The 12,969-nt window shown below is 46.5% G+C and overlaps 1 protein-coding gene across 1 annotated transcript in view; it reads left to right on the top strand.

The window, feature by feature from the left end:
* The window catches only part of GAP43 (growth associated protein 43), a 58,037-nt gene extending 49,516 nt beyond the window's left edge, over positions 1 to 8,521 (top strand). Inside the window, exon 3 of the mRNA XM_036392278.2 lies at positions 2,561 to 8,521. Coding sequence (XP_036248171.1) covers positions 2,561 to 2,649 — 89 coding nt within the window. The 3' untranslated portion in view covers positions 2,650 to 8,521. The remainder of the gene's footprint in view (positions 1 to 2,560) is intronic.
* Positions 8,522 to 12,969: the final 4,448 nt, after the last annotated feature.

The following is a 12,969-nucleotide window of genomic DNA, read 5'->3' as shown; positions in this document are numbered from 1 at the left end:
CTGTGCTTGCTGTGTTATGTGCCTGTCTGTTGTCCTGTCCTGAGGGGGCTGTGAGACTGCTGGCTAAAACCTGTGCATATTTTTTGATAGGAAGACACAAAAAGTTTTAAACACAATGAAAAGCAGTGTCAGACTTGGGCTCCTGAAGCCACGTTATGTCTCTTTGTTGCTCTTTCATTCATCTTCCATTTATGTGAGAAAACCCCAGAAATTCTGCCTTACTAGAATCTGTCAGAGCCATGCAAGAAATCAGACTTTGCTGCTGGCTAACAATAATCTTTTCACTCATATTTAGGGGTAGATGGTTGCACACTGGGATTCTACTCTCAGCTTCGTAAGTCAATGTGTCTCCTGCTATGAATGCCTTGAAGAGCAGCATTAAAGGGACTCTCTTCCCTCCCAGTGATCAAGTCATTCAGGAAAATTAAAAAAGTAGGCCAAGCTTTACCTCCCAATGATACTTGTTATGATCCTATTTTAATCAGTAGCCTATTTTGTCTCTGGTCTGTGGTGGTAGCTGTACCAGATATAGATGGAGTCCTTGAATAGCATCGTGCTTAGCTGTTCTGTGTCAAGGGAAGGAAAGTCCACAGATGTTTTTGCTGACAGGAGGTTTGCAGATGCAGAGGCTGAGGCTGTGGGGATGTTCCCACAGAAATTTTTCCTTCCATAAAATCAGCAGTCAGAATTTACTAAGATTAAAATATTTGAAGGTCCAGAAGCAGAGCCTTTAATGAAGATGATTCAGAATGGAAAGTTGCACACAACTTAAAGGTGATTCATAAGGAAGTGGTGCTTAGTAACATGTTTAAAACCTAGGCTAAAAGAGCTGAGGGGACGAGGGAAATAAGAATGTAGCACCTACTGCCAGAAGCAAATACAAGTCTGCCATCTGATGGCATCAAATGAACCAGGCCAAAATGCATGAATGGTGTCAGTAAGGAAATTTTCACATCCCAGTTAGCATTCTCCTGAAACATGGGTATGAGGATGCTACTTCTCACAAACTAAACACTGGCTACTGAACATCCTCATTGTTAGGCTGAGAGCACAGGTCCTGGTGTGATTTTTGTGTACACCAAGCAGCTTTGCATCAGACAGGCCCCAGACACAGCTACCCTGTTCTGGAGAAGAAGAGAGTTTAGCCATATGGACATAAGCTGGTGATGCCAGTCAGCCTTGGGGCCAGGGAGCAGCCCCTGGCTCATTTTATTCACTGGTACAATGTAGTTTGATAGCCCATCAGAGATGACAGGAACTGTGCAAGGAACCCACAGTGCTCTCTGAAAGAGATGGGTACAGTATGTGTCATACCAATGACATGTGGTCTGTCCCACATCACTCCCTCCTCCTTCAGTGCTTGTTTCTTTTCCCTGTTCCCTGTATCCCAAGTGTTTCTTTCCCCTGTTCTTTATCCCAAGTCTGGATTGCTGCTTGCTTGACCTCTCCTTGGGCTCTGTATGTGTGGGACTGGGACCCAGTGAGGTAAAGGGAGAGATGGCAATGGAGCAGACCAGTCACTACAGTGCACTAAGGCCCTTGTGCATTATTCTGTCTTACAGCTCTGCAGCCCTGGGTCCACCACTTTGTCCTGTAAAAAGCAATCCACACAGTACATGCACCGTTTCTGAAAGAGGCTGGGGACATGTTAGTGTACCCTGGTCAGAGCTGGGCAGGAGAAACTCCAAGACAATTAAATCCATCCTGCTGCAATGAAGGAGGCATGGGCCAGATGAACCCAGGAGTGAGATCACTCCAGCTTGAGGGACATGCCTTTCATTTGCCTTGTTCCTACTGGCTGCCTCTGCCTTCTCCTGGGTTCTGATCCTCTGTCTAGCTCATTGGGGGACAGCTCCTAGCAGTAGTTTTAACTTCTCATGTGAATGGTTTGCCAGAACAAGGTGTCTGACTGACAGGCAGAGCTAGCTCCCAGTTATACTCAGTGCTTCCCCCAGGGCAGCTTTGCTTTTGAAAGGAGAGACTAGAAAACTGGAGAGATGTGGCAGCCTCTGGATGAAGGCTCCCATTCTTGAAGGCTACAGACATTTCTCTAGATCTCTGTTGAGTGTGAGAGAAGTCTGAGTTACAAGGTATAAATTTTTTCCCTCTGGGTCTTGCAGGCTTCAAATGTGTATAGTTTGTTCTTTGTGACTCTCTTTAAGTCTTGTCTGGGAGTATCCATATTGTAATTGGGGCACAGTGATTGGTACAGTCAGTGGGTTCTGTAAAAGGGTGTGTGATCTAGCTGATAAGCCAGGAGTCTAATCAGTGCCCCTAACGAAATGAACAGTAGTTGTCTGGGGCATCAGAAGTGAGCAAGGCAGCTCCTTCCAGTGGCACATGCTTTCTGGCTGAAGGTGTTTTGTGAGAGCTACATATTTGCCTGCTGGGCTGAACCTTGGCATGTTCTTTTCATGTGGCAGAAATTCCAGGGACTCTGAGACCTGGGTGACTTTGGAGAGAGGGAAGCCTGAAGCTATGCAGTCCATCAAGCTGTGTGCACATGCAGGATGCTCTAGATCATGGCTGACTAACGCTGGACCATCTCTTTCCCCACTAGATGCTGTAGAAGAAACCAAACCTACTGAAAGTGCCCAGCAGGAAGAGGTGAAAGAAGAAGAGAGCAAGGCGGACCAAGAAAATGCCTGAACATTAAGAAATGACTCCCCACTGCCCCTCCCTCCCTCCCCCTATCCTCTATCCTTCCTTCCCACCCCAATCTCGATTTCCCCCTTCCTGCTCACATCTGTGAGCCTGTGTCTGTCCCTCTCCCATTACCACTTAAACCCTTTTTCTCTCTGTGTGGCAAACATTTAAAGAAAAAAAAAAGCAGGAAAAATCCCAGTCAAACAGTGTGGCTTAAACATTTCTTTGTTTCTTGGTGTTGTTATGGCAAGTTTTTGGTAATGATGATCCAATCATTTTGGGAAAATTCTTGCACTGTATCAGAGTTCTTTGACCTGGCGCGTGCGTGTGTCTGTCTGCCCACTGCGAGCGCTCGCTCTCTCTCTCTCTCTCTCCTCTCTCTCTTCTCCAAGTGTGTGTGTGTGCAATGTTACGTTCATCTGAGGAGTCCAGACTTACCGAGTGAGTTAAAACAAAAGAAGGGGGAAAAAAAGATTCTTTTCTTCCTTTTTCAATGTGATGGAATGAACGAAAGAAAAAACAAACAAAAGACCAAACACAACAAACAAATGAACAAAAAAGAATACTAAACCCCAGTTTGTTTTCAGAACTAAAATAACAACTAGAAAATGTGCCAATTAGCGTAATACTTGGCTCCAGGCTCCTTTTTCAAACTGAACAATAATTATAATAAATGAGAATAATTATCATTAATACCACCGTGTCGCATTTCTATGCTGCCGTACATCCTGCTGAACTGTGGTCTTTGGTGGGCCACTTCTTGTGTGGCCCAGCTGTGCTCCTTGGCCACAAGTCAGTGACTGACTGCTCTCCTTGGCACTGCTGAGGGGATTTTAAGGGGAGCAGGCTTGGATTTTGAGCGAGATGTTAGCACTGACTAACAGAAATGATGAAAGTAGCAAGACCAGGTTTAGGAAAGATCATTGAAAGCATGCCTCTAGGAGACCTCCAGGCCCTGATTTGGGGAACTATGCTGACCTTGGAGATATGAGCCTGTAGAGGGACCAGCTTTGATCGATGCCCAAGGTCTAACCCCTGCCAAGGGGTGTGCCAAGGGCTGTGAGGAGACTGGACCCTAGGACCTCATCTTCTCACCACAGTAGGATCATGCTCATCCCATTGGGCTGGAGTTGAAGTCCTTGAGAAGCATAGTGTGACCCCCCAAAACTGTTCTGTTTGGCATAATGAATTGGGCCATTTATTATTCAATATTTATTGAATAAATAGGCACACGGGCAGGACAAGGCCTGGTGGCCTAGGAGCCAGTTGGTGGCACTTTGAGAAATACCTCATTCCTGCTCCTGCTGAACCCAGGGTGTTTCACCCAGCTCTAATGAGGGCCAAGGCTTTCAGCTGTCATTTATGGCTGTGGGCAGAGCCCCACCTCCTAAATCTCCGCCACTGCTTCCCACAGGTTGTGGGGCTGTTCTCTGGTGCCACCCAGCCTGTCCTAGTGGAACACTGACAGACACCAAATCCTGAGCTTGTGCAGCCATCTGGGTCTGCTGCTGTGTTTATGAGCTGTGAGAGAAAGCAGTTAAAATACATTTAGTAATATCTGGGCTTTCATAAAAGCTAATTACTGCTCTTTCACTGCCCTGATTTTTTTAATGTGGTTTCCCAGCAGATCCTGTATGGTTTCCTGGCCTCATTGGCAATGACAGCCAGAGTACCCTGCAGCATAGCTGTGTGATGCTGCAGGACCAGGATTAAATTGTCCTCACAGCAGGAAGACCAAAAGATGGGAATGCTGACAGCTCCAACGTCCTTTGGTGGCTGATGTTTCTTGGAGTGGCAGCCCCATGGCCTTCAGAGGGCTGGCTGGCACTCCTTGTCCTACTCCTTTGTTCTCCATCTCTTTGTTGGAAATAGGGAGAAAAGATGAACACTGTCTCCTCAGAAATGATCACTTTGAACGTAGACTGCTCACTGGAAGTGCCATCAAAACACGTCAGGATTCATTTCCATGTGCTTCCTGGCATTCTGTAGAAATAAGAGAGAGAGAGATAGGGAGGGTTTTTTCTAAAGAGAGGGAAAGAGAGAGTGGGAGATAGATTGGACAAAGATTTTTAAAAACAGGGATTAGAGAGATGAGGGGGGAAAAGATTTTTGAGTGGATAGATGGATGATAGGGAGAGAGAGGGGAGTATAGCTAGAGAAAGAAAGATTAGAGTGCAAAAGATGAGAGAGAGACAGGAAGAAATTAGATAATATGGAGCAATAGACGATTGATAGAGATAGTGAAACGTAGATAGCTAAAGTAGATTAGACAGACTAAATAGGTAGAAAGATGGGCTGACTGACAGATAGGTATTGTGTCATACTTCATAAATGATATATATGCTAATATTCCCATGTCATGATGGGTGGTAAACCCTGAGACACCTTCCAGCCTGACCTCAATTCAGCAAATGTAGCGCAGACATCAGGCATTGCTTGGACCGTATGTCAGGTCTCACCACCCAGCCCGTGCCTGCCACGGCAGCAGCGGGGTGTGGATGGTGTTGGGAGGGAGAGCTCTGAGGGACACAGGGCTGAGGCCTAGGGAGGAGAGGTGTACAATATGTTTGCTGTTTGTAGCACACAAGGGGCCCAGCCCAGTGCAGACACTGCAGACACCCCGTGTCTCTAGCACCAAGTTGAGAAAACTGAGGTTCAGCTCTCAGGATTTGTGGGAGAGGTGTTTGGGAGGAGGCAGGAAGGAGGGGCCATGTTTTTTGTTTGGCCTTATCTCCTGTCATGACCATTTTAAAAGGTTTTCTTTCTTGCCTGTTTCTGCAAAGACCATGCGGCTTCCCGCTCTTCTGATTTCAGACCCCAAAGTTTTCATCTTGCCTCCACTTTGCTATTACTACTTTTAACTTTATAAGGAAAAGAAAACCACTTCTCATGTCTTCCTGGACACAGGCCTTCCTCCCTCCTCAAAAAATGAAACAACTTTCTCCCCCCAGGGATGTTTTACCTTTGTATTTCGCATGTTGCCTCCCCTTTGGCTGATGGTTGGGGCATCGCGCGTGTTTTGTCACCGTTTGTAAGAACACACTTTGCCATGTTGCTTAGAGAACAAAGGGTTGGGTTTTGTGTTTTGGTTTTTTCCCCCCACAAAGAGAACAGGATATGTGGTTACCAACTGCAAACCGAAATAATTTAAATACTAATTCCTCTCCCTTGGTTCCAGTTTAAAATTACTGGCTGTAACCAAGCACTCCCTATCTTTATTATTGTACCGTGTCCTGATCCTGCCAGAGAGTCAGGGCAAAGAGAGCGTGAGAGAGAGAGCACAGAGACAAACCCTGCCTTGAGCAGGCAGTGGTTTAATGTGTAATACACAAGATTTGTATAGGAAGCTGGGCTGTCTTCAGGGTACAGGAAGAGAGCAGAGAAAAGCATTCGGATTTCCTTGAGTTGCCTCTTCAGCTAGGTTTTCAAAGGCTAAAAGGAAACACTATAAAGGATGCAGCATGGGACGGAAACTGGAAAGAGAACAAGGGTATTTGAGGAATGATTTTTCTAGCAGGACATCAAGTCAGCTGAAAGCAGAAGAAGCAGGAGGTCCCAGAAGAAAAGAGTGGGGCAAAGAGTCATCAGCAGAGTAGTTGAAGCTTTTCTACTACTCCTGCCATAACAACCTACAGGAATTCCCCAGGGAGTATGTATCTAATTCTCTCTCCCTGAAGAGGATATAGGTTTGCCTGGAGGTGCCTGTGGTTGTTATTTTGTGTAAGAAAAGGGCAGGGCATGTCAGAGTGACTCACACTGGGAATATGGTGCCTGACCTCACCATGCAGTGCAGTGGAAATTCAGAGTCCTAGAGGGGCTTTTTCCATGTGCCTGTCGTAAGATACACTAGTGACCCACAGCTATCCTGAATGCTCCTACCAGCTGTAGCTCTTGATATTTCACTACTACATTTCACTAGACTAAGCATTGAAGAAGTGAAAAAAATTCCAACATAAACTCCCCACCAATGCAGTAGATTGTAAGCATGAATTTGGTCTGCTTTGCAATGCTTGTGCCATTCTGATTGTCTGTACTGATAGCAGATGAAACCCCACAACCCTTGCAATAGTTGCATCAGCCAAGGAGCTTTTCTGTGAATCACATTCCAAAGGGAGGGGAAGGGCATCCTGCTGAGATCCCTTCAGACCCAGTGTTTTCCAATCCTAAGCCCTAATGCAGCCTCATGAGAAGCTTTAGCCAGAAGGAGCTCACTTGTGGTGACCACATAAACAGCATTGCTTGGGAAACATATTACTCTAGATGAAAGAAATAGCCATGAGTGATGGAGAGGAATTTAGAAAAAAAGGAAAGAAGAAAAAAAGGAAGAGAGAATTCATACCAAACTCCCACAGGAGTTATTTCTTTTTTCCTGTGGTGTCCAAACAGCAAACTAGCACTTGTGAGTTTTCATACTGAAGGTCTGCTGTTTGTCATAGGTGTCTTAGGAAGGAAATGGAGTGGCTGTGGTTTGCAGAGATGGAAGGAAGGGTTTGAATGAATGTTTTTGTGGTTCCTCTTGGCTAAGGAGTCTGCTTGGTGGTCACCTGCAGGTCAGCGGCACCACAGGTGATGCTGGGGGTCCTCTTCCAGGCCTGTGCTCAGATTCCCTGCTTTTCTGCATTGCCACATTAGCACTTTCACTGGATATTTAGAGCACCTCAGGACTGGTTCTCCTCTCGCTCACACTGGGGTAACTCAGGAGTCGCTCCACTGAAAGCAGTGGTGTTAATCTGGTGTGAAAATAATGCGAGAGGAGGATTCAACTCCTCGGGGGGGGATTTTCCAGGTCCCCGAGGGGGAAAAAAAATCAATGGGAGTTACATGTTTAACTGCCACTTGTGCCTGTGAAAGTCTGCCCCTTATCTACCTATATGTATATAGGGTACAGTTTTCAGAATAACCTAACTGACATGGGCACTTGAGAGCACACATTTCACTGGCTTTCAAAGAGATGCAAGTTCCTAAGGCCCAGATGCTGAAGGATGTCCAAACTCCTCTCTGCGGCGCATTTGGGGGTCTCAGGCCCGAAATTCTCCAGTAATTTCCCAAAATGGAACTGAAGATCATGAGTCATTTAGGTGGTCCTGAAAGCGCTACCCTCTATCCATTTTTCAGGGTGTTGATCTCAGGTCATGTGCGAGCCTGCATTCTTACCTACAATGCTTTATTACTACATTCTTCTGTTGAGCAATACTTGGAAGAAGAGGTGAAGGTCGAGATTTGCAGAACAGGCTAGTGACCCCAGTGGCTCACATCTGGAGTGCCCAACTTGAGAGACACCTCACTGGGGTCCAAGCCACAGGTCCCCTGTATGCTCTGAACATCAAGATTCATGTATTACACACCCAGAACCACTGGTCACTTCTAAAAATCCAGAAATCCCAGCCTGAGACCTAGACTACTCTCACAAAAGAAAATCCCAGGTGAACTGTTCACCCAATAGCTTGGTTTTTCTGCTCATGCCTGTTCCCAATAAATAAAGCAAATCCCTGTGCATCACCTAAGCCCTATTTTGAGGAGTTCCACTGGCATACAGCTGAAGTAACACAGTAATAAATCAGGGCCTGAAGAAGGTGGCTACAGCCTAGAGAGTATCAAGAACTGTGACGTGTCTGGAAGCTAAAAAGAGCAGAACTTGACAATTAGAGCGGCCCATTTCCGATGCTCTTGTGTGAGGATCTGGAAAGAGTCTCTCACTCATTGTACTTGTGCATTATGAATGTGTCCATCTGCAGAGATCTAATGTACACATATGTCCTGAATATTGTCCTAAGGTTGCAAGCTTCAAAAATGAGCAGAAAACATTCCCGAGAAGTGAGAATAATACAGATGTCTGTATTTGAAAAATTGGTTCAAATAAAGTCTCTCACTTATAGATTCGTGTAGTTGTGTGCAATTATTTGCTCCTGGAACAGAAATTTCTCCCTTGTGTAGGGCTTAGATATTTTACAAAAAAATCTAATTTCATTCTCCTTTGACCTTCTCAGTCAAGTCTGACTACTGTGGAAAAAATGCTTTCTACTTATTCTGTCTGGGTAAAAAGCTATGTTACATTGAAATGGTGAAGTAAAAAGCCATACAGGCCAGTATGCTTTTATTGTGCTTAATATCCCTTGAGGCAGAATATCTAACTAGCCTGATGGATGATGTGGTCACCAAAGTCCTGGGTTTTTATATAACGTGACACAGACATCCCCACAGATGCTCTGACCCAAGAAAGGCCTGTGGCTGTCTGGGCATTGCCTGGAAACTGCCTGGAAAAGGCTGAACTGAGAAACGCTGTGCTTGGGCACCACAAAGCTGTAAAATGTCCATGGCAATATCTGGGCCTGGGATGTTCTGAGTCAGGGAATCTGCTTGGATGTAGAAATGGGAATGGGGGTTACCAACCAGTAATGGTTGGACCTCTGGGGATCATCCAGGCCAACCCCTCTACCAAGCCAGGGTCACCTAGAGCAGGTGACACAGAAGCCAGAATATCATCAGAGAGGGAGAGCCATGACCTCCCTGGGCAGCTGTTCCAGTGCTCTGCCACCCTCAGTGGAAAGAAGTTAGGCAACTTTGTGCAAGCTTATCTAAAGATATCAAATTCCTCATTGGATTTAAATCTTCAGTAGCTCACTGGGAAACACCAGAAGTTTTTTGAGACAGAAATATGTATTTCAGCAGCCAAGAAGCCCCACCAATTATTTCTCTCAGTATCAAGTTTGTGCCAAATGCAATGATATAAGAACAGAGTAGGAATTGTTGCCTGGGCTGTGCTAGGCTTCGGACTTAATCCTGAGCTGTATCTGACAGCAGCTCAAGAGCAGAGCTGAAATCAAGCATTTTTGTCACATCTATTCATCCCAGGAAGCTTTACAACCACTGTTTAGAAATCACTTGCAACTCATCTATGAAATACAGCAGCTGGCTTAGCAAGGGCCCAGAAAATTCCTGATGAGGCTCCAAGGAGCTGCCTGGGAAACAGAGCAGACCTCAGCACCTCACATGGGTTCTGGACAAAGTGCCAATTTACAAATGACACAATTAGATGTCTGTATTCTTGTATATAATCATCAGTTGCTTCGTGGCTTCTCCAAAAAAGGCGTGGACTATGTCTTGTGTGCAAACAAATATTAAGCATTCCAAATCAAGTGGTTTCAATTAGCCACATCACTAGATTGCAGGGATCAGCCCTGGCAGATTGGTTTTGCTTCTGTGGGGCAGAACACCTCTGAAAGGACACTCAAGGACCTCTCTCCAAGTAAATGGTTGTCTTGAGGTAGCAAGGCTGCCTTGCACTCTTTTATCTGCTGCACAGCAGAGGGGGAGGGCAGGAGCTGAACAGTTGGTCCAGGGCATGTGTGTCAGCTGAATGTAAAATTCTGCCTAATGTAAATCTCCACCTGAGACTTTCTAACAAGGCACACAAAGTTTGTCCTGCACAATTCCAGAGTCATATTCATGCCACTGCGAGAAGAAATAAACTTTCTGCCTGAATTGTAGAAAAGGGACCCATGACTCAACCTTGGGTGTTCAACCTCCTCCACTTGCCCAGGTGAACTCCCTTTGGATATCTTGCCACATCCATGGACTACAAGAGCAAACTTCCCCCAGTTTCTGAATGAGCAAAGTGTTTCCCATCCCTTTGGTGTTCCCCTGGCTTAGCCCACTCTGGGCTGGGGAAGACCTCCTTTCCTTGGGGAAACAGCAACAGGAACTTTAGGTTTTCCTGTTTTTTGACAATGCCAACACCTTCACAGCACACTTGCCACCTTTATTGCTCTAGTGAGGTTGCAGGCAAAAGACCATTGTTTCTCATAGAATCACTCAGATTTCTAAGTCTGCTTTCCTTTACCCAGGAGGGGATATGAAGCCCTCTGTAATGGACATTTACAGTCTCCCAATCTGCAACACTTTGTCCCTTTTAACTGGTATACAGAGCTGGCATCAAGTCTGAACAGGGCTACTCCCTTGTTGAAGATGAGCAGAAAAAGTGAAAGGAAATGATGCACTTTTGTACCTAAGATCACTTTTGTTTATTAAAAATGAAATTACTTTTCTCCATGAAAGGCCACTTTTATATATTAAAGAGGAAATACTTTTCCTCCAGCTTGGCATTAAACTGTGAACATCAATAATAAGAGAAGCAAGGAAGTGAAAGCCCATTTGTCTCAGAGGAACAGCACTCTGGCTGAGAGGCAGGGTTTGCAGAGAGGTGGTAGCTTGTACCAGACAGACTGGAGCACTTGGGTCTCTGCAAATGCATCAGCTCACAGCCCAAACTACAAGCTGTATATAGCTAGAAAGGCACTGCTTAATTTAATTATGGTAGTTGATTAAGCAAGTTATGAGTAAAATGTAATTAGCATTTCAGGAGCAATGGGTGGATGCTAAACCAAGAGAGAGAGAAGCTTCATTATCTGTGGTGAGAGAGAGGAAGGGTGGTACAGGTCATCTGTGGCTGCATAACGAGGAAGAGTTAATTGGGGTGAACTGATAACTACTGGTGAGGCCTCTCTCTGCTGAGCCCATAATTATGCTTTTCTTACCTTGAGACAGTCATCTTCTGAAGGGTTTTGTGGCCATCCTTAGGACCCTGAGCCAGAGAGGGAAAACAGTTTCTCTCACTGGAGGTGAGGTCTAATGGAGAGGGTTCCGTTTCCCCCTCTACACTGGATGTCCCCATCCTTGCCCATTTATCTGTGTACAGTCTGTGGCTTAAATTTCAATGAAGCCTCATTCAACACCTGTCTGTGCAGCAGCTCATTGTTTAAGTGAGGAGATGATTTCACTGTGGGTGCTGTGGTACAGCGGCTCCTTCCTTCTGTTTGCCCAGGTCCTGAATCTCTCCTTCTTGGGTCTCTTTCCTTCTGAGGCAGACCTGAGTGATTTAGAAAAAACAGAATGAAAGCTAAGAAACTGCCACACGTCCTGGTGGCCTAAGGGGGTGCTGGTGTCTAACAGCAGAGACACCTTGAGCTTTTGGATGGGGTAGGCCAATGTTCCTGGAGAAGATATCTCTGAGGGGCAGCTCTGTGAGTGATGACAGGTCACTTTCTTAAGAAGTCACTTAAAGACCAGAAGATAATTCCTGTTTGAATGGCAGCACCTAGCAAAAGGATGAGCAGTTCCTGCATGCTGTCACTTTGACTTCCTTGACTCCGCTGCTTCACAGAAGCAAGGAGAGAGAAGACCTACAGCTGTGCGTCGTCTCCTCCAGGCTCTTCTCCCTGCATGACAGCCAAGCCTGGTGCCAGACCCTCCACAGGGCACGTTTGGCAGTCAGGGCTGGGAGAACAGGGTGCAATGCAGGCTGCATGGTCTGGGAAGACCTCACATGCTGACTGGTCTCTAGAAAAAAGCCAAAGGGCAATCACCAGCCCAGAGAAGGGTTCTGCTTGCCCCAGGGCCTGGGCTGTGGCAGGGTGCTGCTGGCTGGGGAGGGCTGGCTCTGCCTGGCTGTGCCCACTGGGCTGCTGGCAGGTGCTGCTTGCAGCCCTTGCTGGCGCACAGGCCATTAATAAGACTTTCCAGGCTGTCACTTCCACGCTGAATCCTTTGAAAGCCGTGCTCCTCTGGGCCCATTAGAGGGAGGAACTGTCTCTGTTGAAACATATGGGGCTGTCAGGCTCTGTCTGTTGCTCTGAAAGCTGCCTCTGCTCTCGCTGTTTGCTGCTGGGGGGACAGCAGCTGTCTGGAGGAGGCTGTGATGAGAATGGGGACTTGGGAAGGGGCTGGGGGAAGATAGAAGGTGAGCTGGGAAGGATGCTGGAAATGCTGGGAAGGTAAACAGTGTGCTTATAGCTGGTGGGCTGCTGTGGGACATTGGGATGCTGGGCAGCTCAGGGGGGTGCCTCATGCTAAGAGTGTGATGGGGGAAGAGGTACAGCTGAGGACAACTGGGTGGTAAATATTGGGGGGTATGTAGGGGCAGGCTGAGGCAGCAGGCAGCACAGCTGACAGCAGAGATGTTTGACTTGTCTGGGAAAGGAGAGGATGGCAGCAGTGTTGGTGACTCTATGGGGATGCTGCAAAAGGGAGGCTTTGGGAAGCATCATGCAGTCACATGGCACTGGAGTTTCTCATTAAGCAGCACACCCGTCCCCCAGCTCCATTTGCAGAAACTGAACAGGATTTAATGGAGTCCCTTGACTTTTTCCTCTGAAATATTCATAGGTTTTAGCAGTCCATTTCATGCTCACCTCCTTCTCCATTAACGAGCATCGAAGGGGGACTGGGTGGAAAGTAGGCTGCTCTGGAGTCAGGGAGACAGAAAAAGGGACCTGTGCCTCTGCCCAGGGACTGCTGAGAAGCAACCCACTCCTGGGCTGCTCCATG

The sequence above is a fragment of the Molothrus ater genome, chromosome 2 (assembly GCF_012460135.2).
Source record: "Molothrus ater isolate BHLD 08-10-18 breed brown headed cowbird chromosome 2, BPBGC_Mater_1.1, whole genome shotgun sequence".
NCBI classification, from domain to species: Eukaryota; Metazoa; Chordata; class Aves; order Passeriformes; family Icteridae; genus Molothrus; species Molothrus ater.
This window is presented reverse-complemented; position numbering and strand designations above follow the sequence as displayed.